At 44.9% G+C, this 24,717-nt stretch overlaps 1 protein-coding gene and 1 non-coding gene across 2 annotated transcripts; one reads left to right on the top strand and one right to left on the bottom strand.

Annotated features, from left to right (window-relative positions):
- Positions 1 to 1,795: 1,795 nt before the first annotated feature.
- On the top strand, positions 1,796 to 11,816 carry ZNF691 (zinc finger protein 691). Its single transcript, XM_049774927.1, has 2 exons — positions 1,796 to 1,841; positions 10,313 to 11,816. The coding sequence occupies exon 2, from the start codon at positions 10,322 to 10,324 to the stop codon at positions 11,348 to 11,350; it is 1,029 nt and encodes a 342-aa protein (XP_049630884.1). The 5' UTR covers positions 1,796 to 1,841; positions 10,313 to 10,321; the 3' UTR covers positions 11,351 to 11,816.
- Positions 11,817 to 12,775: 959 nt separating this feature from the next.
- Positions 12,776 to 12,908, bottom strand: LOC126012562 (small nucleolar RNA SNORA51). The gene has a single exon (XR_007497017.1). It is a non-coding gene; the product is annotated as a small nucleolar RNA SNORA51 (small nucleolar RNA).
- Between the last annotated feature and the right edge of the window lie 11,809 nt (positions 12,909 to 24,717).

Genomic DNA, 24,717 nt, shown 5'->3' with positions numbered 1-24,717 from the left:
TTGGGGCCAAATTTATTTTCTGCCCTACAGAAATGCTCAGGGCTTACTTCTTGGTCCGCTTTCAAGGATCACTCAGTCTTGGAGAAACTCCAGAGAGTATTTGCGGCAGTGGGAATTGAACCATGGATTGACTACATGCAAGTGCACTGCCCACTGTATAATGTCCTTGGTTCGTGACCCTCAAATGATTTGATTCAGTAATGTACCCTCTGGCCTTGTCAAGTTGACACAAAATTAATCATCACAGACCTTGTGTGGAAATGTGTTTGCTTTTGTACAGTTCTTAAATAAAAGTTTCCTATCAGTTGTTCGGCATGCTGTTATTTTCGTGATTGAAAAGTTGTGGGCAAAGTTTTTGGGCTACTAAGAGAAAAAACACATTATAGGATTGGTTTCCAAACCACTGGAATCCAGGAAAGTTTTCACCACGGTTAAAAATAAAGTCACAGTTTTACTTCTGAGTCTGCCTTCTCAGCATTTTATTTATATCAGCTTATAAAACTAATGGTATTTATGGAGTATTTATATTTCACTCATTCAGATTAAATTTCAAACATACTTTCCTTTAACATCCTGATCCTAAAACGAATTCATGTTGTTCACCGACCGCACCCCAGAGAATTGGCCAGCAGGAAATAGAATTTACATCTGTGGAGGCAGAAGCTTTATTATTCACTTAATTATTCACCTAATCCTTACAACAATTCTTCCAGGAATTTTAGAAGGTAGGAAAATGGATCTCCAAACAAATCACGAGGTGGTGGAACTGGGATTATAAATCTGGTTTATCTAGCTGTGCTCTACACATTTGAGACACAGAGCAGATTATGAGAAACTGTAGTTTTTTTTTCTGTTTTGTTTTTAGTTGGTTTTATTTTTTTGTTTTCTTGTTTTTGCCCACCTAGTAGTTAGACTTTAAAAAAAAGGGGGGGGGAACGTTTCTCCTCCTGGATATAATTCAGTTTTGTGTCTCACTTGCTGGAAGGCCAGAACAAACTTTTCAGATAGAGCTCTGCAGAGGGGCGTTGGCAGAACAAGTCTGTTTTCTTGGACAGGCACGTTTAGCTCCTCGGCCAAGCGCTGTGTGCATTATTAGTTCATTTTTAGGTTCATTATTATTAGTTCTACACGTCTTTGCCTTTCAATGAACGACGTCAGGCTGGGAGGGGAGGGAGTGCAGGGTTGTCAGGGTCACCAACTCGGGGGGGTTCGGAGTGAGCTTGACGACGGGAGCTGGGGCCCTCGCCAGGGGAAGAAAGCTCAGGTTTGATTCCTGACACAGCATGGTTTCCTCCCCCAAGCCCCCAGGCAAGGAGCGACCCCCCAGATCACAGAGCCGGAAGTAGCCCTCTGTTGGGTGTGGGGCCCCCCTTTTCCTCTGCCACCCCACCCCCACCCCCAAAGGGTCACCAACCAACTGGAAGTCGAAACAAAGTTGGCAACTCCCTGAGAGATCTGTAGCTGAGCTCTCTCTCATTCTAAACCTCTTAGGGATCCGCAGGCTCGGTCTCTAACCCGTGGAAGTTAAGTTTAGGGACCTGCAAAGAAAAAAAAAAAAGAACCATTCTCTAAGTAAAGTTTGTGAGTTTTTTTGGGGGGGGGAGCTACATATTTTCCCTCTGGACTTCAACTCCCAGCAGGCCACGCCCGAGGTCCGCGGTGATTGGCTAGCATGCCTGTCTTGCTCGGATAGTGACAGCTCATCTGACCAATAGAAAGGAAGGGCAACCCCCAACAACCAATCCCAGCAGGGGAGGGCGGATCCTCGCCGGGTTCCGGCTCCGGCTCCTCCCCTCGGCCCTTCGAGGCGGCACAGTCTCTGACCGAGCGGCGGGAGCGAGGTGGGTGCGGGCCGAACCCCGGGGGCGCGTGCGGGGCTGGAGGGGTTGGAAAGCGGATTCCGTTTCTCGCGGGGGGGAACTTAGCCCGGCTCCTTCGCTCGCTTCAGGGAGTTGGAAGGTTGTGAGTCGGCTGCCCGATCGAGCGGGGGAGCGGATGGGGCCCTGTGGTCCTTTCGGTGCACCCCCCAAACCCTCTAGTCTCGATCCCCCCTCTTCCAGCTCCCCGTTAATTTGGGGGCTCCCTCGGCTGCCACTTCTCCAGCCACCCCCTCTCCCCGATCCCTCCCGCCGCTTCGAACCTCGGACTCCGCCATTCGCTCCTCCTCTCCGCTCCCCGTTCACGCAGAACCCAGCCAGACTCTTGCTTGGCCGCGGTCCCTTGGCCGCTTGCTTGCTTGCTTATTTATTTATTTATTTATTTATTTTATTTATTTAATTTTTATTTTTTTGGACTCTCCTCTGACCCATTTTTCTATCCCCCCCCTTTGGATCCCCTTCTCCAGGCCTTTCCCCTCCACCTCCTCCCCCCACAGGCCTGCTCCCCAACCCTGGACTCGTGCCCCCCCAAGAAAAGGAACTTTGGCCTTCAGACAACTTTCCAGCTGCGTCCCTTCTCTCGCCCTCGGCGTCCGCATCTGTTATCTCAGAGCTGCATCTTCTTAGCTGTTCTATTTTTTTTTGCTGCTTTTTTTAGGGGGTGGAATGGGGGGGTCCACACCCTGTCCGTGCTTTGGGGGGGAACCATGTGGTAACGAGTTACGAAAGCGCCATGCGTGCGCTGCTCCACTAGCCGTTGGAGCTGTTTCTTTGGGCCCCCCACCCTCGGTGCCTACTTGGCTCGAGTCTTCCACCGCTTTAATATGGTCGGCTTTTGGTTCCCCCTGGCATTTCGGAACTCCCATGGGTTTTTGTGTGGGTGTTTTTTTTTGGGGGGGGGAGGTTGATTCTTTTTGTTGGTTTTTTTTTTTTTTCTGGGGGGTATTTTTGGGCCACACCCGGCTGTGCTCAGGGCTGACTCCTGGCTCTGTGCTCTGGGGACCATATGCATGCAGTGCGGGGATCCAACCCGGGTCTGCGGCTGAGCCAACTGCCCTATCAGCGTTCCTCTTTCTAAAAAATCTCTCCCGGGACCCGCATGGTTCTAGCTAGCTCTATCTCAGGATTGGCTTGCCTATCTTTGAAATAGGTTCTCTATTTTACCTGCACCGTTTCGTTTTCTGGGCACATAATGCGCTGCCCCCTCTGCAATTTTCTGCCTCGAAGTTCACCTATTCCACAATGCTGCTATATATTCCCAGTCTCTTCTTCAAGGAGATTAGCCTGTTTTATCTGAACTCCCTGGTATCACTGTTATTTCCTTCTGTCTTCCTTCCTTTACTTAACCTTCCCTCTTAAAGAGGCCCCTTTTCCGTACCTTTTTGTCCCTCTCTTCCTCCAAAAACTAGGATTTTGTTTAAAAGCATTTGTTTGGATTGACGGGCATAGGTCCCAGTTCTGTCACTCATTTGCTCTGTGCCGTTTTGGGACAAATGACTATTAATCTGATCTTGTTTGTTCCTCTCTAAGATAAGTGGTTAAAAATGAGTGAGTTTTTTTTTTTCCCTTTGTAAAATGCTCAGTCCAGTTTTGGACTTAACACAAAAAAGAAAATACATCCTGAGAGGCTGGCATCTGAGAGTGTGCTTTGCATGCAGGATGCCTGAGTTCAGTTCCCAGCACCATATGGTCCCCCGAGCACTGCCAGGTGTGGCCCAAAACAACCACACGCAAAAATATTCACTGTTGGGTGGGGGAGAGAGCTCAAAGGACTGGGATTCTTGCTTTGTGTTTTAGAGCCCTGGGTTCAATTCCCATCATCACAGGATCCCCTGAACAACACTGGGTGTGGCCCCCAAACCAAATATAAATATTCACTATTACTGGTTGCAGTATAATTTGCCAGGTGCTGGGTGGGTGCAAAAGTAAGTGAGGCATAGCTCCTGGCCAGCCCCAGCAACTTCATCTTGTACTTATAATGCACTTTGAGGGAGGAACCAGAAGAATAATTATTTTGCTTTGATTTTGATCTGCATTCAGCCCTCTGTAAAGTCAGTTTTCTGAGTTCTAGGTTCTCAACATTAGGATTGAAAGTCTTTTCTGTTTTCTGGAGGGGGGACTGATGTTGGGGGAGAGATAGTGGAGCCCTGGGGCAGTTGGCAAAGATGGGGAATGGGTTCACTGGACCTCCTGCTGGAGAGAACTTACTAAAAGGACCCAGTGCTGCCCTTAAGGTGTTCTTACAAAGGGCTAGTAGAAACATATGCTGGTCATTGCATATTACTGTAAAAGGTACAGGATTCTCTGGGTGAAAAAGAAGGAAGTAGTTCAATAGAATCTTGAGTTTTCTGAGGAACATAAATGAGAATGAAACAGGTCTAAAGACAGTCCTGACCTTCATTTATTCAATTCAGCAAATATTTATTAGAGATAAGACTTAGTGACTGCCTTTACTCTAAATCAGGGTAACATTCCTTGAGTGAATGAAAAACATGAGACTAACCCTTTGGAATTTATATTTTAGTATCAGAGGCAGATAATGTGCAAATAAGTGATAAAAGGTGAGAATGCTGTAGGGAGGGAAATGGGGTTCTAATTTAGAAGAAAAAAATCAGAAAATGGTGAGAACACAAACAGATTTTTATCGGACCTTTACTATTTTTTTATTTGGCGTTTACAATTCTTAAAAAATATTATTTAACCCAACTACGAATATGCTTGTAATCATGGTGCTTAAATAAAGACTTATATTAAAAAAATAAAAGAAATACTCTTAGGGACTGGGAGAGTTAGTACAGTGGGTGAATAGGATACTAACTTGCCTTACATGTGGCTGACTTGGACTTGTTCCTTGGAGTGGTCCAAAAAACAGATACTCTTACCAGATTAGCAAGTAGCAGAAGAGTCTTGGAGGAGTGTATGCGTGTGTATGTGGGGGGGGGGGAACGACCCCCCTCCCCATTCTTGGCCCCATTGGCCTGTGGTTGGCAAGAGCCTGAATATGCATTGACTAATTACTTAAGCCGCCTCAGCAATATTGGAGAGCCATGTGGTGCAGTTGCGTGCCAGGCAAGCACCAAGCACCTTAACCTTTCTACTATCCGCCCCACATGCTCTTTTATTTATTTGGGGAGTGGGGGTGGTGTGTTTGGGCTATACCCAGTGGAACTTAGGAATCGATTTTTAGTGAAGCTCTGGGAACCGTACAAATGCAGTGCTGGGGATAGGACTCCAGCCTTAACCAGCTGTGCTAGTTCCCTCCCCTCTTTGTTTTAGATCTGTATTTACAAAGTGGGTGGCACCACCTGCTGTGTGGGAGGGTAACTGGAAAGATGGGGGAGATTGGCAGTAGTAACCTGGGTGCCTCTGGAGGTACTTTTTGCTTTTTGCTTTAAGTGAGATCTTAGTGAGAGAGGAAGTGTTAAGTCATTTTTCTGAAAAGGGGACTGCAGGCCAAATAAGTTGTTAAAGCGCAGTTTTAAATAAAGTTTTATTGGAATGCAGCCACATTTATGTGTTCTTTATGACTGTAAAGCTACATTGGCAGAGTCGAACAGTTGTAAAGGAGATCCTGTGACCCCAATGTTTGCTAATATTTGCTAGGAGGGTTAGCTGACTCTCTTAAAAGAAGTGTTTTTGTTTTGTTTTGGAGCCACACCTGGTGATGCTCAGGGGTTACTCCTAATTCTGAGCTCAAGAATCAATCTCCTTTCTAGATTTATGGATAGACAAAAATTACAGGCTTTATTTTATTTTAATGAAAGGATTTTTGGGGTGTTCATTTTGTTTCTGGGTCACACCCAGTGATACTCAAAGCATTTTTCCAGCTCTGCCCAACCATCACTGCCATCTCTCCTTGCTCGTCAAGTGCTCTACCTGCTGAACCTATTACTTTGGGTGTGTGTGTGGGGTATGTGTGTTTGTATGTGTGTGTGGGTGTGTGTGTGGGGTATGTGTGTTTGTATGTGTGTGTGTGTGTGTGTGTGTGTTTCTGACAAGATCATGGAAGGGGCCTCTTTTTTTTGTTTGTTTGTTTGGGCCACACCTGCCAGAACTCGGTGGTTACTCCTTGCTTTGTGCTCTGAAATCTCTCCTGGCTCCTGCCAGCTTGGGGGACAATATGGGATGCTGGGATCAGACCCAGGTTGGCCTTAAGCAAAGCAAATGCCCTATCCTCTGTGCTGTTGCAGTGGCCCAGGAGCCTTTTTCTTTCTTGTGAGTATTTAAACATCATTTATTAATTATTAATTATTAAACATCATAGCTTCTTGAAAACATTTGGGTGAGAATTGGGCTACATTGTGCTTACTGGGTGGGATGTCATGAGATTTTTGGGATCCCTTGTCTGGGACATGCAAAGCACTTAGCCCTTTGAGTTATCTCTGGCTCCTGGAAACTGACTTTAAATAAAAACAAACGTGTAAGTGTAAGGTCCTTGGACTAACATTGTTTTTTTGCTCAGCAGTTATTTACTCCTCATTGCCACTATGAGAAATCCAAAGGATGGTGTTTGAGAATGTGCTACATGTTCACAGAGCTAGCACATTGGTCTTCAACATTAGTTGTTTGCACAAGGTTAGGGGGATGGTCCCCAGAACTGCTGGGTGTGGTCCCCTAACCAAACAACCATTGTTGCTGATTTTTCTTTTTCTGTGGTATTGGGTGTGGTCCTAAGCCCAAACCAAAACAGTTACTGGTGTGTGTGGTGTGTGTGTGTGTGTGTGTGTGTGTGTGTGTGTGTGTGTGTGTGTGTGTGTGTGTGCGCGCGCGCGCACGCGCTTGCTGGAGGTGGAATCCAGTACTTAAGCATGTAAGTCATATACTTTGCTGCTGAGCCACATCCTTGGCCCTAATCTTCAGTAACTGTAATAGCAACTATCATTTGCTAAAAGACATACTATGCATTACATTGATTATATTATAGGCATTTCTATTTGTATAAAGCCCTCTAGTATTAGACATAAACTTAGTGATGTAAGAGTAGAATGAAACTTCGAGTGGTTGACTAATTTGCAGTTATAAGTGTCAGTGTTGAGATATCCCAACCCTAAATCCCAGTAGTTAATTTTATGCTACTGTTTTCTTTTTTTGTTTTCTTTCTTTCTTTTTTTTTTTTTTTTTTTTTTTTTTTTTTTTTTTGTTTTTGGGCCACACCCAGCGTTGCTCAGGGGTTACTCCTGGCTGTCTGCTCAGAAATAGCTCCTGGCAGGCACGGGGGACCATATGGGACACCGGGATTTGAACCAACCACCTTTGGTCCTGGATTGGCTGCTTGCAAGGCAAACACCGCTGTGCTATCTCTCTGGGCCCTATGCTACTGTTTTTTAGCAATAATTGAAGAAAAGATGGTTTTGTGTTTGGGGGCCACACCCAGCAGTGCTCTGGGGAATATTCCTGGCTCTGTGTATTAGTGATCCCAGGCCTGGGATGGTGCACAGGGGGCCATATGTGGTGCCAGGGAGTAGAACCAGGTCAGTGGAATTCAAGGCAAGCACCTTAACCCCTGTTCTTTCTCTCCTTAGTGCCATTTCTTCAGTGCCCACAAGTAGCACCACTCTTCTTATTAAAAATACTTTGATTAGTCTGTACAATTCCAAGATGTAGGAATGTATATGAGTCTGCAGCTTTGCATGTTTTGGGGGAATTGTCACATCCAACAGTGCTTGAGCTTATGCCTGAATTTGTGCTCAGGATCACTCCTGATGGGCTTTAGGGGATCTTACGATGTACAAGGGGATTGAGCCCAGGTCAGCTTCATATAAAGCAAGCACCTTACCTGTTGTGCTATATCTCTGTCCCCATTTACTGATTGTGTAAGAAGGCCTTTTGCTGCACTTTTGGGGCAGGGGGATTTTTGTGTGTGTTTATGAAATGTGATATCACAACTGTTTCTGTATGGTATATGATTCTAATGTCTGGATGATGTGTCGGAGCATTGTATTGTGTACATGATATATCTGATGACATGTGACTAGGTCTTTGGTTTGGAAATGGTGTTGAGTATGTTTAGTGTGGGAATGTGGTGTATTGTTATGCATGAACACACCTGAGTGGTGTATGGAACTTGAAAATGGATATTTTGACCAATCAGAACGAAGTTAAGGCCTTTTGATGTATTAGGAGGTACCAGTGTTAATTTTGTTTTTGGGCCACAGATGGTGCTCAGGGTTACTGTTCATTTAGTAAATGAATGCTTTTTGGGTTTGTTTTGTTTGGGGACTACAACCTGACCCTTTGCAGCACTCCGGACCATGTGGTGCCAAAGAATTGAATTGAATTGTCCTCTAGCATGCAAACATGCACTTAGCCCATTGAACCATTTCTCTGACCCTACATGGATACTATTTTGTTTTTGTTATGGGGCCACACCCAGTGTGCTCAAGGTTTAATCTTGAAGGATTAGATCATTAAGCTAAGGGATCACTCATGCTCCAGGAGCATATGTGGTGCTCAGGTGGCCTTGGGCCAGTTGCATGCACCTTACCAGCTGTACTTATTTCTCTGGCCCCAGTATGAATGCTTTAAAAGGAGATTTTGTGGGGCGGGGAAGGTGACGCTAGAGGTAAGGTGGTGTCTGCCTTGCAAGTGGACGGACCTCGGTTTGATCCCCCAGTGTCCCATATGGTCCCCCCAAGCCAGGGGCGATTTCTGAGCGCATAGCCAGGAGTAACCCCTGAGCGTCACAGGGTGTGGCCCAAAAACAAAAAAAAAAAAAAAAGGAGATTTTGTTTGCTTGGCTTTGGGGCCATACCTAGTCATATTTAGGGTCTGCTCCTTGCCAGGAGTCCATGGATACTTTTGGCAGGTTTGACACTCGGCTGTGCTCAGAGATCACTCCTGGAAGTATTCAGCCATGTGGAGTTCAGGGGATTAAACTCTGATTGACCGAATGCAAGGCAAACACCTTACCTGCTATACTAGATTGCTTTGGTTCCCTAGGTGAATACATTTTTTTTTTTTTTTTGGTTTTTGGGCCACACCCCGTGACGCTCAGGGGTTACTCCTGGCTATGCGCTCAGAAGTTGCTCCTGGCTTCTTGGGGGACCATATGGGACACTGGGGGATCGAACCGCGGTCCGTCCTAGGCTAGCGCAGGCAAAGCAGGCACCTTACCTCCAGCGCCACCGCCCGGCCCAGGTGAATACATTTTAAGAATTGTATTTTTAGTTTTAGTTTTCTTGGATTTCAGACCTAGACAGTGGTTCTCAGGCTACTGACTATCAGTACAGTGGACCAAACTCAGATCCCCTACATGCAAAGCATGCACTTCACCTTGTCATGCTCTTTTTGACACTGGAAGGTTTTTGTTTCAGCTACACCCGGCAATGTTCAGGGATTACTTCTTACTCTGCACTCAAGAATTGTTCCTGACAGTGCTGTGCTCAGAGGATCATATGGGATGCCAGAGATTGAACCTGGAGGAGTCATATATGGCAAGCACCCTACTTGCTTTATTATCACACCAGCCTTTTTTTTTTTTTTTTTTTTTCCGCTTTTGGGTCACATACGGTGATGCTCAGGGGTTACTCCTGGCTATGTGCTCAGAAATTGCCCCCGGCTTGGGGGACCATATCGGATGCCAAGGATCCAACCATGATTCGTCCTAGGTTAGCGCGTGCAAGGCAAACGCCTTACTGCTTGTGCCCCCGCTTTGGCCCCTCCTTTTTTCTTTTTTTTTTTGTTTTTGTTTTTTTTTGTTTTTGGGCCACACCCAGCAGTGCTCAGGGGTTACTCCTGGCTGTCTGCTCAGAAATAGCTCCTGGCAGGCACAGGGGACCATATGGGACACCGGGATTCGAACCAACCACCTTTGGTCCTGGATCGGCTGCTTGCAAGGCAAACGCCGCTGTGCTATCTCTCCGGGCCCCTCCTTTTTTTTTTTTTTTTTTAATTCAAAAGGAATATCTGTTAACTTCTGCATAGAGGACATGACCTAATGGGAACTCTTTTGCTTGCCCAGGAATTAAAGTCTATACTGTTGTTCGGTGTGATTAAAAGCGATATTTATAATGCACAAAGTTGGAGTCCTCATCATGCTCTGATTTGTAGCTTTAAAAAAACTGCAAAAGCCTTTCATTTTGTTTTTGTTTTTTTTTTTGTGGTTTTTGGGTCACACCCGGCAGTGCTCAGGGGTTATTCCTGGCTCCAGGCTCAGAAATTGCTCCTGGCAGGCACGGGAGGACCATATATGGGACGCCGGGATTCGAACCGATGACCTCCTGCATGAGAGGCAAACGCCTTACCTCCATGCTATCTCTCCGGCCCCCTTTTTTTTTTTTTTTTTTTTTTTTAAGCCTTTCATTTTGTAAAGGTGTTCAAATATTTCAGCAAATTGAGGTTATTTCTGTTATATAGTCCTTCAGTCAGAAAACAAGGTTCCCTGTAGTGTGGCCTGGCAGAGGATTCAAGTGTTGGTCATTTGTGTTCATTCTTAGGGTTCAGAGATGGGCAGCGAAAAGGAACAGAGGCCAGAACCCGACTTGCCTGAGGAGCAGGGCGAACTTTGGAGAGCAAATGATGGAGGCCTTCAGATCCCAGGTGAGGAGAAACCACATCAGCAGCAGAACCCGGCGGAATGGCCAGAGGGGCTCCACCCTCATCCCCAAGTATTATGGCAGAAAGTCCCTGCCCCAGCTGGAGAGCCAGGTGGCCTGGGTCCTATTGCTTATCTAAAGCCTGTGGCCAGACAGAGGTCTTTTATATGTGCCCAGTGTGGCAAAACCTTCAATAACCCCTCCAACCTGAGAACACACCAGCGGATCCACACTGGTGAGAAGCCTTACAAGTGCTCTGAGTGTGGGAAGAGCTTCTCAAGAAGCTCCAACCGCATCCGCCATGAGCGCATCCACCTGGAGGAGAAGCTCTACCAGTGTCCTAAGTGCCAGGAGAGCTTCCGGAGGCGGTCAGATCTCACCACGCACCAGCAAGATCACATGGGCCAGCGGCCCTATCGCTGTGACATCTGCGGCAAGAGTTTTGGCCAGAGCTCTGCGCTAGCTGTGCATCACCGGACCCACCTGGAGCCAGCACCCTACATCTGCTGCGAGTGTGGGAAGAGCTTCAGCAACAGCTCAAGCTTCGGTGTGCACCACCGCACCCACACCGGCGAGAGGCCTTATGAGTGCACCGAGTGTGGGCGGACTTTCAGCGATATCTCCAACTTCGGAGCCCACCAGAGGACCCACAGAGGGGAGAAGCCCTACCTGTGCTTGGTCTGTGGAAAGTACTTCTCCCGAAGCTCCAATCTCATTCGCCACCAGAAAACCCACATGGACGAGCAGGCTGATAAGGACTACTACTTATGGGGGAGCCTGGGGTCTGGGGGAGACACCCAGCTGTCTAGTGGAGGAAGATCTTCAGCATCCACTTCTGCCCCCATAGCCTCAAGCCCCCTCCCTCATGTTTTGGAGAATGGTTTCCTAGCACCTTTGAAGCCAGCATCTCCAGGAAGTCCCGAGAAGGGACTCAAGTAAAAATGACCCCCCCCCTTTTTTTCCCTTTCCAGGCTGATTTCTTGCCCTGGAAAATGAGAGGGTGTGTTCTTAGCTTTATCTCCTTGGGTGGAAATAGAAGTAGGGTAGTACTCGCACACATCATTAGGGCACCGTTCCTTGACCCTTGAGGACATACCTGCGTGATGGGCATAACCGCTTGTGGCCCTCTCAATGGTGTATGAACTGCTTAGGGCACGGTGCCATGGCCTGCTTGCTCCTGCCTTCTGTGCCCCAGCTTTGCTTTGCATTCCTGGCTGGGCGGAGCCGCCTGCAGTGGAGGGACCTTGTGACCAGGAGAAGAGGTCTGAGGTCCAGCCTTAGAATGAAAGAAGCCCTCAGGGAGCTGGGATCCAGGGACCTCACTCTTCCCCTTGTCTGATTGTTACCCCCACCCCACCTCACATGTTCTTTCCCTGAGTATTAGCAGTAAAACCCTTCAAAGAAAGCTGTGTTACTTTTTTGGGAACGTCAAAGAAACGGAGGGGGGTGACCGTGCTACAGCAAGACAGTCTGTGGCTGTTCTGAAATGTAGATGGATGCAGGAAGAGCCTTGGGAACTTAAGAGAAAGTAGCCTTCTCAAGCCACATTGACATTTATCTCAGCACAGCTTCCCTGTGAGGATCTGGGCAAGCTTCACTAGTTGTGAAAGTTGTGGGGTGAGAAGCATACTGAGAAGCACAGTTTTCATCTTGGGCCTCCGAGTCAAGCACTTAGGACAGTGCGCTCTGGGAAGCCATGTTAACTTTTTTTTTTTTTTTTTTTTGGTTTTTGGGCCACACCCGGCGATGCTCAGGGTTACTCCTGGCTGTCTGCTCAGAAATAGCTCCTGGCAGGCACGGGGGACCATATGGGACACCGGGATTTGAACCAACCACCTTTGGTCCTGGATCGGCTGCTTGCAAGGCAAACGCCACTGTGCTATCTCTCCGGGCCCGCCATTTTAACTTTATTATTGGGGGCGGGGGATGCACACCTGTTTGTACTCAGGGACTATTTCTGGAGGAGAAATAATAGCTTATATAACTATACAACCACTAAACTACAGTTATGCACCTCCCTCCCTCCCCCCCCCCCCCAGGAGGAGGACCAGGAGCTTTTAAACTGTTTCTTTTTACAGTGTGGAGAATAGAGCCAATGGTTGCACACATGCAAGTTAAGTACTCTGAAAAAAAAAAAGTTAAGTACTCTGGTGATGTCACTTGTCTGGACTGTGTTCCAGAATTTTTTTTGAGGGGTCACACCGGGCAGCGCTCAGGGGTTACTCCTGGCTCTACGCTCAGAAATCGCTCCTGACAGGCTTGGGGAACCATTTGGGATGCCAGGATTCACACCACTGTCCTTCTACATTTAGGGCAAACACCCTACCTCCATGCTGTCTCGCCGGCACCATGTTCCAGAATTTTTTTTGTCCCCCAATTCACAATACAGACCAGGCAAAGGGCCTGTGTTGAGGTGTATATGGGGTTCACTTACTGTACCTCCGCTTTCTATACAGTCAGTGTAAAGAACACAGCCTGTGTTAAGAATTGGGAGGCCTTTTCATTTTTCTTTTTTGATTTTTTTTTTAAATAAATATATATATATAGAATCCTTCACCAGTGCAACATTTCCATGACCAATATCCCAAGTGTCCTTCCTTCCCACCCTACACCGGCCTGTACTCTAGACAGACTTTCCACTTCCCTCATTCAGTCAGATTTTGTTATGATAGTTCTCAGTGTAATTATTTCTGTGACTGCGCTAAATGATCTCTGTGGTGAGCTTCATGTTGGGAGCTGGACCCTCTAGTCGTCCTCTATTTTGTCTCTGATAATCATCACACAAATGTTTTTCATTTTTCTCAAAACCCATAGATGAGGGAGGGAGACCATTCTGTGTTTATCTCTCTCCCTCTGACTTATTTTACTCAGCATAATAGATTCCATATACATTCATGTATAGGAAAATTTCATGACTTCATCTCTTCTGATGGCTGAGTAATATTCCGTTGTGTATATGTACCATAGTTTCTTTAACCATTCATCTATTGAGGGGCATTTTTTTTGTTCCAGAATTTTTTAACAACTCTTCGAAGTAAGCACTTTCCCTGGGGAAGATGGGGAGAGGGAGGAAAAGAGTGTGTGTGTGTGTGCATGCGTGTGTGTGTGTGTGTGTGTGTGTGTGTGTGTGTGTGTGTGTGTGTCTGTGTCTGTGTATTACACCACTGCTGTGTTCAGGGATTTACCTTGCCTTTGGAGATTATTTTAGCAATGCTTCAGGAAGCATGTATGGTACTGGGTATTAAAATGGGATCAGTTATTTGCAAGCAAGTCCCTTTATTTTGACTCATACCCAACAATAACCGGGTTATTCCTGGTTCTGCATTCAGGAATTACTCTTGGCAGTGCTGGGGACTATAGGAGTGCAGGATTTAACTTGAGTAAGTTGTGTTGCTGTCAAGTACTCTACTCAATGTACTTTTGTTCTAGCCCCTCTACTGTTTTCGGGCTCAGAATTAATCTACCTTTAATAAATAGCCTCCTGATAGTAGTGTCTTACCTAGGATTACACAGCAAAAAGTCAGAGCAGAATTACTGCCAAAATTGAAAGCCTGTAGGGATCGAGAGATAGTACAGTGAGTAGGGTGCTTGCCTTGCATTCAGTTGACCTACGTTTGATAGCTGGCACTCAATGGTCCCCGATCCATGAGTGCAGAGCTTGGAGTAAATCCTAGAGTATTGCCAGATGTGCCTCCCCCCAAAAAGCATTGTTTTCAGCCTGTAATTTTTCCACCTATGAAAATATTTTCCAAGTTTAAAAAGTGTTTTTAATGTATATACATTTCTTATCCTTCAAAATCACCATATGAGATTGTTAAATTTTTGTTTTCTGGCCCATAGCCACTGGTGCTGAGGGATCACTCCTGGTGGGGACCTTGGCCTTGGCCCTGTTTGACTGCAACTGCCCACTGTACATTCACTCCAGCTGTAGAAAAATAATTTTTTTGGCTCTGCTCTGGGTATCATGTGGTAGGATTTGGACCAATATCACAGTAGCAGCCAAATACTAGGTAAAAGCTTTAACCTTTGTACTAGAACTCAAGACTAAAACATTTGAGCAGGTGGGATTGGGTGGATTTAGGTCTACCTGAAGAGGGGATCAGGAACTTATTTCCTGTATTATTAACTACCCTGATATACCATTTTTGTTTTGCTTTTGGTTGTTTTTTTTTTTTTTTTCGGTCACACCCAGCAGTGCTCAAGGGTTACCCCTGCCTCTGCACTCAGTAATTGCTCCTGGCAGGCACAGGGGACCATATAGGATGCTGGGATTCGAACCATTGTCTATTCGAATTAGCTGCATGCAAAGCGAACATCCTACCACTGTGCTATCTCTCCAGCCCCATACCCTGATATTTTTAATTGGGGTTGGGTCACATCTAGCAATGCTTAAGGCTTTACTCTGACTCTACTCGGTTTACTCCTGGCAGTCCTCAGGGGATCATATTTGTTGCTGGGAGTTAAAAGGTCCCCTAAATATTTTTGATCATTTACATGTACAAGTTGGAATGAGTATAGCTAATAGGGTGCTTGCCTTGCATGTAACCTGCATAGTTTCAATCCTCTGAGCCCAGCCATAAGTGATCCCTGAGTACAGAGCTAGAAGTCTCAGCTAAGTATAGTTGGGTATATCCCAGAAACCAATTCTGAGGTGCCAGGGAGAATAAGCACATCAGGATTTGGTCTGGACCAATCCAAAAACATGACTATAAACTTGATCTTGGGGGCTAGAGTGATAGCATAGTGGTAGAGTTTGCCTTGCTTGGATGACCTGGGATGGACCCCGGGTCCATCAATTCCTGGGATCCCACATGGTCTCCCAAGCTTGCCAGGAGCGCTTTCTGAGCACAGAGCCAGGTGTGACCCCCCCCCCAAAAAAAAACAAAAACAAAACTCCATCTTGCGAAAAGACTCAACGGCTTTTTGCATATGGGAGGGCTGGGGTCCTGGGTTTGATCTCTGGCACCCTTTGGATCACTAAGCACCACAGGGAGAGACCCCTGGAGCAGCACTCGGGCCTCAAAATTTTTTGATATAATTAGAAAGGTGTGAATTGGGTCAGGAGCTAAAGTTGGTAAGGTATATGGAAACCAGTTTCTAAAGGGTATTGGATCCCAGAATAAGACTTGGACTTTGGGGCCAGAGAGATAGCACAGTGGTAGGCATTTGCTTGCTTGCAGCTGATCCAGGATGGACCTGGGTTCAATTCCCAGCATCCCATATGGTCCTCGAGCCTACCAGGAGTGATTTCTGAGTACAGAGCCAGGAGTAACCAGAGTACTGCTGGGTATGACCCAAAACCAAAAAATAGACTTGGACTTGGGGCAAAGAGAATATGTATAGTTTAGGTACTTGCCTTCCATTTACTATTGACCTGAGTCCAAATCCTCATCACTGAATATGGTCCCTTGAGCACAGAGCCAAGAATAGCTGAGTGGCTCTGGGTGTGGCCCTAGATTGTCCCTTAACTGAAGTGGGGTGGGGACCTTCTGTTCTGTTTAAAGTTGGGGAGTAGCATGATCACATCCACTCTTCAGATAAACACTCAAGCTAGTGTGGAGAATATGGGAGTGAGGATTAAGGCTTTTGAGAACCTACTAGTCTGTAAACCAAGGCCTCTTCTGACACCTAGAAATCCTTGAACATAACACAAAATTGGAGCGTATAGGGGTTAAGACACTTGGCCTTGCATGTGGCCATCCAGTTTTATCTCTGCCACTGCATGGATCTTTGAGCCAGAAGCCCTGAACTGCTGGATGTGGTCCTCACCACCTTCCCCAAATTAAAAAAAATTCTACAGCATGAGGAAATTGAAACACAAGTTGTACACATTCCTGGGATGTAGGCACTTAAAATCTCTTTTTTTGTGGGGGGGTCACACCCAGCAGCGCTCAGGGATTACTCCTGGCTCCATGCTCAGAAATTGCTCCTGCCAGGCTCAGGGGACAATATGGGATGCCGGGATTCGAACTAATGACCTTCTGCATGAAAGGCAAATGCCTTACCTCCATGCTATCTCTCCGGCCCACTCAAAATCTCTTGCCTGAGGTTTCTGGTATATACAAAGTCTCCTGTGTGGTTTCCATGAACCTTGTCTATCTCAGGCTCCTTTAGTTTCCCCATTTTTCCACCTTCTAGAGGTTGGGTGTTAAGGTGGAGTCATGTCTTGTCCTTGTGGTCAACCTGGGTTTGCTAGATTTGACCCCTAGCATCCCATATGGTCTCACAGGCACTGTGAGGCACAGTAGTTTCTGAGTGTAGAGCCAGGAGTAAGCCCTGAGTACACCAGGATGTGGCCCAAACAAAAACAATAACCCAAAAAAACTATTATGTTGCTAGCTTTCTCTCTTCCATCACTGCCCTTATCCCTGTCTGAGACTGTTCTGGAAATGCAAGATTGTTTCACTCTATAGTTATCTTAGTCCCTGCTGCTCAATTTCCAGAAGCAAATACATTGAAGAGTGCAGCAGAGTGTAACCCATGAAAATCGAACCCATATAGCCTAGCCTATAGAACCATTGCAAAAGGAAATATTTTTTTCTTTATTGTAATAATATTTTTATTGATGAAAATGCATCACATAGTTGACATAACTGATCATAATACAAAAAATTGTTTCAGGAAGACCAAAAGCAACATGATTAATGAAATAAATTTTAGATTCACAAAACATGTAGACACTAAGGTTCAGTCTAAGAATGTGATCCCCCTTCTCTGAAACTACACTAAAATAGCAGAAAAGTAATATAAAGTAATAGCAAAGAGAATGGCAGGGAGGGAAAAACAGTGACAGGTGTAGAAACTAACAAATTTCTAAAAGCATATACACACTGATGATGGCTTAACAATAAACCATAGTCTAGCAGTGGTCCTCAAACTATGGCCCACGGACCACATATTGTATTTGTATCTGTTTTGTTTCTTCATTGCAAAATAAGATATATGCAGTGTGCATAAGAATTCGTTCATAAGTTTTGTTTTTACTATAGTCAGACCCTCCAATGGTCTGAGGGACAGTGAACTGGCCCCCTGTTTAAAAAGTTTGAGGACCCCCGCTCTATAGTATTTCTCTATAGTATAGAGAAATCCAGTATCCTTAAGTCCTGCCAGAAGACCCTCTCGGCCTTCTCATTCAAGAGGGCGACCTTTAAGGGAAATCATTACAACGGGAAGAATAGAAAGCAGGTAAGCCAGAACTATAGCACAGTGGGTAGGGCATTTGCCTTACAGCCAACCTAGGTTTGAGTGTCAGTATCCCTGAGCATGCCAGGAGTAATTTCTAAGCACAGAGATGGGAGGAACCCCGAGTGTAGCCGGGTGTGACCCCTAATATATATATATATATGCATATATATACAGATATATATATATATACATACACACACATATATAAAGCAACAGAAAATTCCCAGACTGGCCAGAAAGATAGTATATGGGGTAAGATATTTGTCCTCCATGCAGCTGACCTGTTTGATCCCCTAAGCACAGAGAATCTGGAATAAGTCCTAAGTAAGGTTGAGTGTGGCCCTAAATCCCTCCCCTAGAACAAATAATACAAAACAAGAAAGGTTGCTAAGGGCTGAGATCAGAGCAGTAGTACAGAGGGTAGGGTGCTTGTCTTGCACGTGACTGAACCGGGTTCTATTCCTGGCAACCTGTATGATACCCTGAGCACCACTGGGAAATGTCCTGAGTGCAGAGCTAGAAATAACTCCTGAGCATCACCAGGTGTAGCTCTAGACAAAACAAACAAAACAACAACAACAAAAAGGTTGCTAGGGGAAAGGAACAATTAAAACATAAGTAGCTAAAATAAAATATTTTATAGAAAAGAGACAACTTGGGGCCAGAGAGATAGCATGGAGGTAAAGCATTTGCCTTTCATGCAGAAGGTCATTGATTCGCATCCCGGCATCCCGTATGTTCCCCCGAGACTGCCAGGAACGCTTTCTGAGTATAGAGCCAGGAATAACCCCTGAGTGCTGCCGGGTGTGACCCAAAAACAAAAAAAAAAAGAAAAAAGAGACAGCTTAAAGGGCTGAGTATATGCTGTGCACGGGGGAGACCCTACTTGGATTGTGACAATGCATGCATGGCTCTGATCATCTCTGGGAATATCATCTAAGCACTGAGTCAGGAGTAGCCCCCAAGAATTGTCAGGTATAAGCCAAACTCCCCTCTCCCAAAATATATTCTAGAGATCATTATAAGATAAAATCAAGGGGCTGGAGAGATAGCACAGTGGTAGGGCGTTTGCCTTGCAAGTGGCCAACCCAGGACCAACGGTGGTTCGAATCCTGGCATCCCATATGCTCCCCTGAGCCTGCCAGGGGTGATTTCTGAGCGCAGAGCCAGGAGTAACCCCTGAGTGTTGCCGGGTATGACCCAAAAACCAAATAAAATAAAATCAAGAAAACCTCCCAAAATATAGAGAGAGAAAGTGGGGGCCAGAGAGATAGCACAGCAGTAGGCATTTGCCTTGCACGCAGCCAATCCCCTGTACAAACGGTGGTTCGAATCTCAGCATCCCATATCCCCCGTGCCTGCCAGGAGTGACTTCTGAACACAGAACCAGGAGTAACCCGTGAGCCCTGCCGAGTGTGACCCTCCCCCCAAATATATATAATATAAATATATAATAATATAAATATAACAAAATATAATATAAAATACAAAGATATGGAAAGAAGACATAAAAGACCAATGTGACCAACCCAGAACTTTCTTTTGATGACTGCGGTCAGAATCTGTTCACCTGTTTCTTTTTGGGGGAGATGGAGAGCATGGAATACTTAACTGACATTTTCCAGCCACCACCTTTTAAGTTATGTGTAGTCATTGCTAATGAAAATTGACCTGAAATGGCATGTGACATTTTTGAGTCTAGATATCCAGAAAGCAGACAAACGTTTATTTTTACTTCCTTTCTGCCTTCTCCCACCCTTTTTCACCAATTGTAGCCTTCTGGAATCCAGCTTTGATGATTGTAGGCTACACAAAGCCCCAGTTTAGTCTTGCCACCATCTATTTATAGCAGATACCTATTTAAAATTGAATTTCAGGTAAATAATACTTATTTTTTGCCCGCCCCAACAATACTTTTTAGTATAAATATGTCCTTGATATTATACCCTACTGGATGACAAAGTAATTAGATCAAAACAGGGCTTTTGCATTTCACATGTAGCATTGCTTCCTCATACACTGGGATGCTGACCTCTCAATTGCTAATAAACACTATAGACCAAGCTACAGTTTGTTAAATCTTTTATTCTTTTTTTTTTTTTTTTTTTGGTTTTTGGGCCACACCCGGTAACGCTCAGGGGTTACTCCTGGCTATGCGCTCAGAAGTCGCTCCTGGCTTGGGGGACCATATGGGATGCCGGGGGATCGAACCGCGGTCCGTCTCCTAGGCTAGCGCAGGTAAGGCAGGCACCTTACCTCCAGCGCCACCGCCCGGCCCCAAATCTTTTATTCTTAAGTGAGTTGTTGAAGATTTAGTACAGTGAGTGGGTGAAATACCTTGTACATGGCCAGCCTGGGTTCAGTCCCCAGCACCCTATGAGGACCCTGAGCTTGCCAAAAGTAATCCCTGAGTACTGCTGGGTGTGATCCCCCAAAGAAAAAACAAAAGTAGGGCCCGGAGAGAGAGCACAGCGGCGTTTGCCTTGCAAGCAGCCGATCCAGGACCAAAGGTGATTGGTTCGAATCTCGGTGTCCCACATGGTCCCCCGTGCCTGCCAGGAGCTATTTCTGAGCAGACAGCCAGGAGTAACCCCTGAGCACCGCCAGTTGTGACTCATAAACAAAAAAACAAAACAAACAAAAAACCTACTTATCAAATGAGAAATAATCACAGCAAAGACAATTTATTTGAATTTTTTGAAGAGATTTAAAAAATGAAGGACCCGGGCCAGAGAGATAGCGCAGTGGTAGGGCATTTGCCTTGCATGCAGTTGATCCAGGATGGACAGTGGTTCAAATCCCAGCATCCCATATGGTCTCCCGTGCCTGCCAGGAGTGATTTGGGAACACAGAGCCAGGAGTAACCCCTGAGAGCTGCTGGATGTGACCCAAAAACAAAAAACAAAACAAAGAAGGACCTGGTGGATGGATGAGTGGAGAACATGCCTGCCTTGGAAGAAAGATGACTTCCTGAATTTAATTTCTAGTGCTGCCCACTTCTGGGAGCAATCCTGGCATCTTCAAGATCCAGGAACTTCAGTGCTGCCACACAATATGTAACCATGCACAAGCAGTGGTATATGAGCACTGCAGCTAAACCAGAAGCCTACAGAGATCATCATGACTAAAGGGTGTGCCTGGGTTCTGGCTAGAACCCTCAGCAAGCTGGTGTATAAATACCACAGTGACCCCTGGTGAGCACCACAACCAGAATTCCAGCAAGTATATGTGCTAGCAAAAAGTATAGGATGTCCCAGAGAGGTCAAGAGTGGTGTAATATCACCACCATGAGAGTTGTGTGTGTGTGTGTGTAAATTGATAAGCTTCTCAATCAAAAGACAGGTTGGGCTTTCTTTTTTCAACTATAGAAAAGCCTCTGCAGAAGGATGGTGGTTTGAATCCCAGCATCCCATGTGGTCTCCCATGTCTACCAGGGGCGATTTCTGAGCATAGAGCCAGGAGTAACCTCTGAGCGATGCCGGGTGTGACCAAAACCAAAACCAAACAAACAAAGAAATACTGCACATCAATAATCAATAGATACAAGTGAAAACAGTAAAGAGATACCATCCCACACCACAAAGACTGACAAAACCACAAAGAACAAGAACATCCAGTGCTGTGAGAAAAGGACTTTGATATGCTGCTGGTGGGAATGTAGATGGGAATAGTCTTTTTGGAAAATATGGATATTCCTCAAAAAACTAGGAATTGAGCTTCCACTTGATATAGTAACAACATTCCTAGGTATATAATCTAGGAACCCCAAAATACCAGCAGTAAAATCCTCTGCATTTCTATTTTTGCTGCAGCACTTTATAATAGCCAGAATCAGGAAACAACCCAAATGTCTGAGAACAGAGAAATGCCTAAAGAAATGGTTGTATATTCATGTACTTTAAGGAGAGAAAGAGAAAGAAAACAGATTTCATGGCAACTGGAAATCTTCTAATGAATATTTTTTGGCAAGCTAGTTTGCCTTCCATTTGAAATCTAATTCCCAAAGACCACTGGTTAACATTGTGAGTTGTGTAATTTTTTTTTTTTTTTTTTTTTTTTTTTTTGGTTTTTGGTTCACACCCATCAGCGCTCAGGGGTTACTCCTGGCTCTACGCTCAGAAATTGCTCCTGGCAGGCTCGGGGGAATCATATGGGATGCTGGGATTTGAAACAATGACCTTCTACATGAAAGGCAAACGCGTTACCTCCATGCTATCTCTCTGGCCCCTGTATAATGTATTTTAAGAGGATATAAATATTAGTATTAAATTAAGTATTAAAATATTAGTATTAAGTTCATTTGGGATTAACTTTTATGCATTTTTGAAGTAGTTCTCTTGTTTGTAAGTATCAATTTTACTAAAGAATTTTTCTCTATTTTATGTTCATTGTTTTTTACCATAAATTAACTCAGTATGTGTGAGGATTTAATTCCAAACTCTCAATTCTATTTCATTGATCTCTGCCTATTTTTTTATTAAATTTAAAGAAAAAATTATTTAAAGAAAATGCACCACATAGTTGACATAACTGATCATAATACATTTATTTCAGGAAGACCAAAAGCAAAATTATTAAATAAAATATTTGCCTTGCATGGAGAAGGACAGTGGTTAGAATCCCGGCATCCCATATGTTCCCCCAAGCCTGCCAGGAGCAGTTTCTGAGCATAGAGCCAGGAGTAACCCCTGAGCGCTGCCGGGTGTGACCCAAAACAAAAACAAAAAGAAAATTATTAAATCACCAACGAATTAATTAAAGCACTAGCAGAAGGTTTAGTAAGTTTTTTTTTTTTTTTTTAAGAGTTAAAGAAAGGGCCGGGTAGGTGGTGCTGGAGGTAAGGTGTCTGCCTTGCAAGCGCTAGCCAAGGAAGGACCGCGGTTCGATCCCCCAGCGTCCCATATGGTCCCCCCCAAGCCAGGGGCGATTTCTGAGCACATAGCCAGGAGTAACCCCTGAGCGTCAAATGGGTGTGGCCCAAAAAACCAAAAAAAAAAAAAAAAAAAAGAGTTAAAGAAATACAGTAAAAATGGTGTGAAAGTGGCAATTGTTTTTTTTGCATAGGCCCAGCAAAATATGGGGGAAATGGAAAGGAAAAACCTTGGCCTAAATACAAGGAACCCTTATCCCTAAAGTTTTCTGGCATAAGACCAACTCTGGGCTCCAGGCATACTAGGTTGTCCAACTCCTGAATTATTCTCTGTGGACCCAGTAGAATTTTTTCACGTAATAGCTGTTGTTGGTGTCAGGTTTCTATAGTTAAAGCTCCTGGCTATCTGCTCAGAAATCGCTTCTGGCAGGCATAGTCGACCATATGGGATGCCTGGATTTGAACCACCTTTGGTCCTGGGTTGGCCGCTTGCAAGACAAATGCCCTACCGTTGTGCTATCTCTCCGACCCTATCATTGGCATCATTAAAAACAAACAAACAAACAAACAGGGCTGGAGAGATAGCATGGAAATAAGGTGTTTGCCTTGCATGCAGAAAGATGGTGGTTTGTGTCCTGGCATCCCATATGGTCCCTGAGCTTGCCAGGAGCAATTTCTGAGCATAGAGCCAGGAGTGACCCCTGAGCGATGCCGGGTGTGACCCCAAAACAAAACAAAACAAAAACAAAAACAATACCCAAACAAACAAAGAAAAGGACAAATACACAACTATTCAAAGGGCCAGAGAGAGTTGATGGGCTAGAGCACAGTATTTGTACAGGAGGCCTGGGTTTGATCCCTGACACTGTAATGATCCCTCAGCACTTCTAGAAGCAATCCCCAAGTGCTGAGTCAGGGCACCATTGAGTATGACCCAAGGAGAAAGGAAAAAAAAAAAAAAACTGTCCAAAGAGACAAAGAAAGACATTATATAATTATAAACCAGTTTGTTCACTAGGAAGGTATATATAATAATTACTCATGCAGGCCAGGATGTTGCTTAGTGATAGAGTACTTGCTTTTACGTTTGAGTCCTGGATTTGATCCCTAACACCAGGAAAATCAAGCAAATATATAATCATTGTAGTACTCAAGTATATAAAGCAAATGTTAGAACCAAAGATGAAGCAATAACATAATAATAGTAAACTGCTAGGGTACTCCATTGTCAATAATGGAATAAACAACTGTACTGAAGATTAATAAGGAAACAAAAGGCCTATTGTGGACAATCCAATAAAACACATAAACTAACATAACAGCTACATTCTACCCAATATCAGCAGAATGTATATCTTCGTAAGTGCACATGGAACATTCCCCAGAATTAGTCACATGTTCAGCCACAAAGCAAGTCCTAACAAATTTAATAAGACTGAATCATAGTCACTATCTCTTTTAAAAATACTTTTTGTAAAAAAAAAAAAAAAAAAAAAAATACTTTTTGTTTTTTGTTTTTTGGATCACAGCTGGCAGCACTCAGAGGTTACTCCTGGCTCTGTGCTCAGAAATTGCTTCTGGGGGCCGGGCGGTGGCGCTAAAGGTAAGGTGCCTGCCTTGCCTGAGCTAGCCTTGGACGGACCGCGGTTCGATCCCCCGGTGTCCCATATGGACCCCCAAGCCAGGAGCAACTTCTGAGCACATAGCCAGGAGTAACCCCTGAGCGTCACAGGGTGTGGCCCAAAAACCAAAAAAAAAAAAAAAAAAGAAATTGCTTCTGGCAGGCTTGGGGGACTATATGGGATGCCGCAATTCGAACCACTGTCCTTCTGCATGCAAGGAAATGCCTTACTTCCATGCTATCTCTCAGGCCCCAAACATACTTCTATTTAAGAAAAATATTTAAACACAGTGGTTACAAATATGTTCATAATTGGGTTTCTTTTTTTTTTTTTTTTTTTTTTTGGTTTTTGGGCCACACTCGGCGGTGCTCAGGGATTACTCCTGGCTGTCTGCTCAGAAATAGCTCCTGGCAGGCACGGGGGACCATATGGGACACCGGGATTCGAACCAACCACCTTTGGTCCTGGATCGGCTGCTTGCAAAGCAAACACCACTGTGCTATCTCTCCGGGCCCTCATAATTGGGTTTCAACCATAAAATGCACACACACACCCCTTTACCAGTGTAACTTTCCCATTAAATTTTATTTGTTTATGGTGGGAGAGGGGTTTAGACCACATCTGATGCT

The sequence above is a fragment of the Suncus etruscus genome, chromosome 6 (genome assembly GCF_024139225.1).
Source record: "Suncus etruscus isolate mSunEtr1 chromosome 6, mSunEtr1.pri.cur, whole genome shotgun sequence".
Lineage (NCBI taxonomy): Eukaryota > Metazoa > Chordata > Mammalia > Eulipotyphla > Soricidae > Suncus > Suncus etruscus.
Note: the sequence above shows the minus strand (reverse complement) of the source record. Positions and strands in the feature narration are given on the sequence as shown.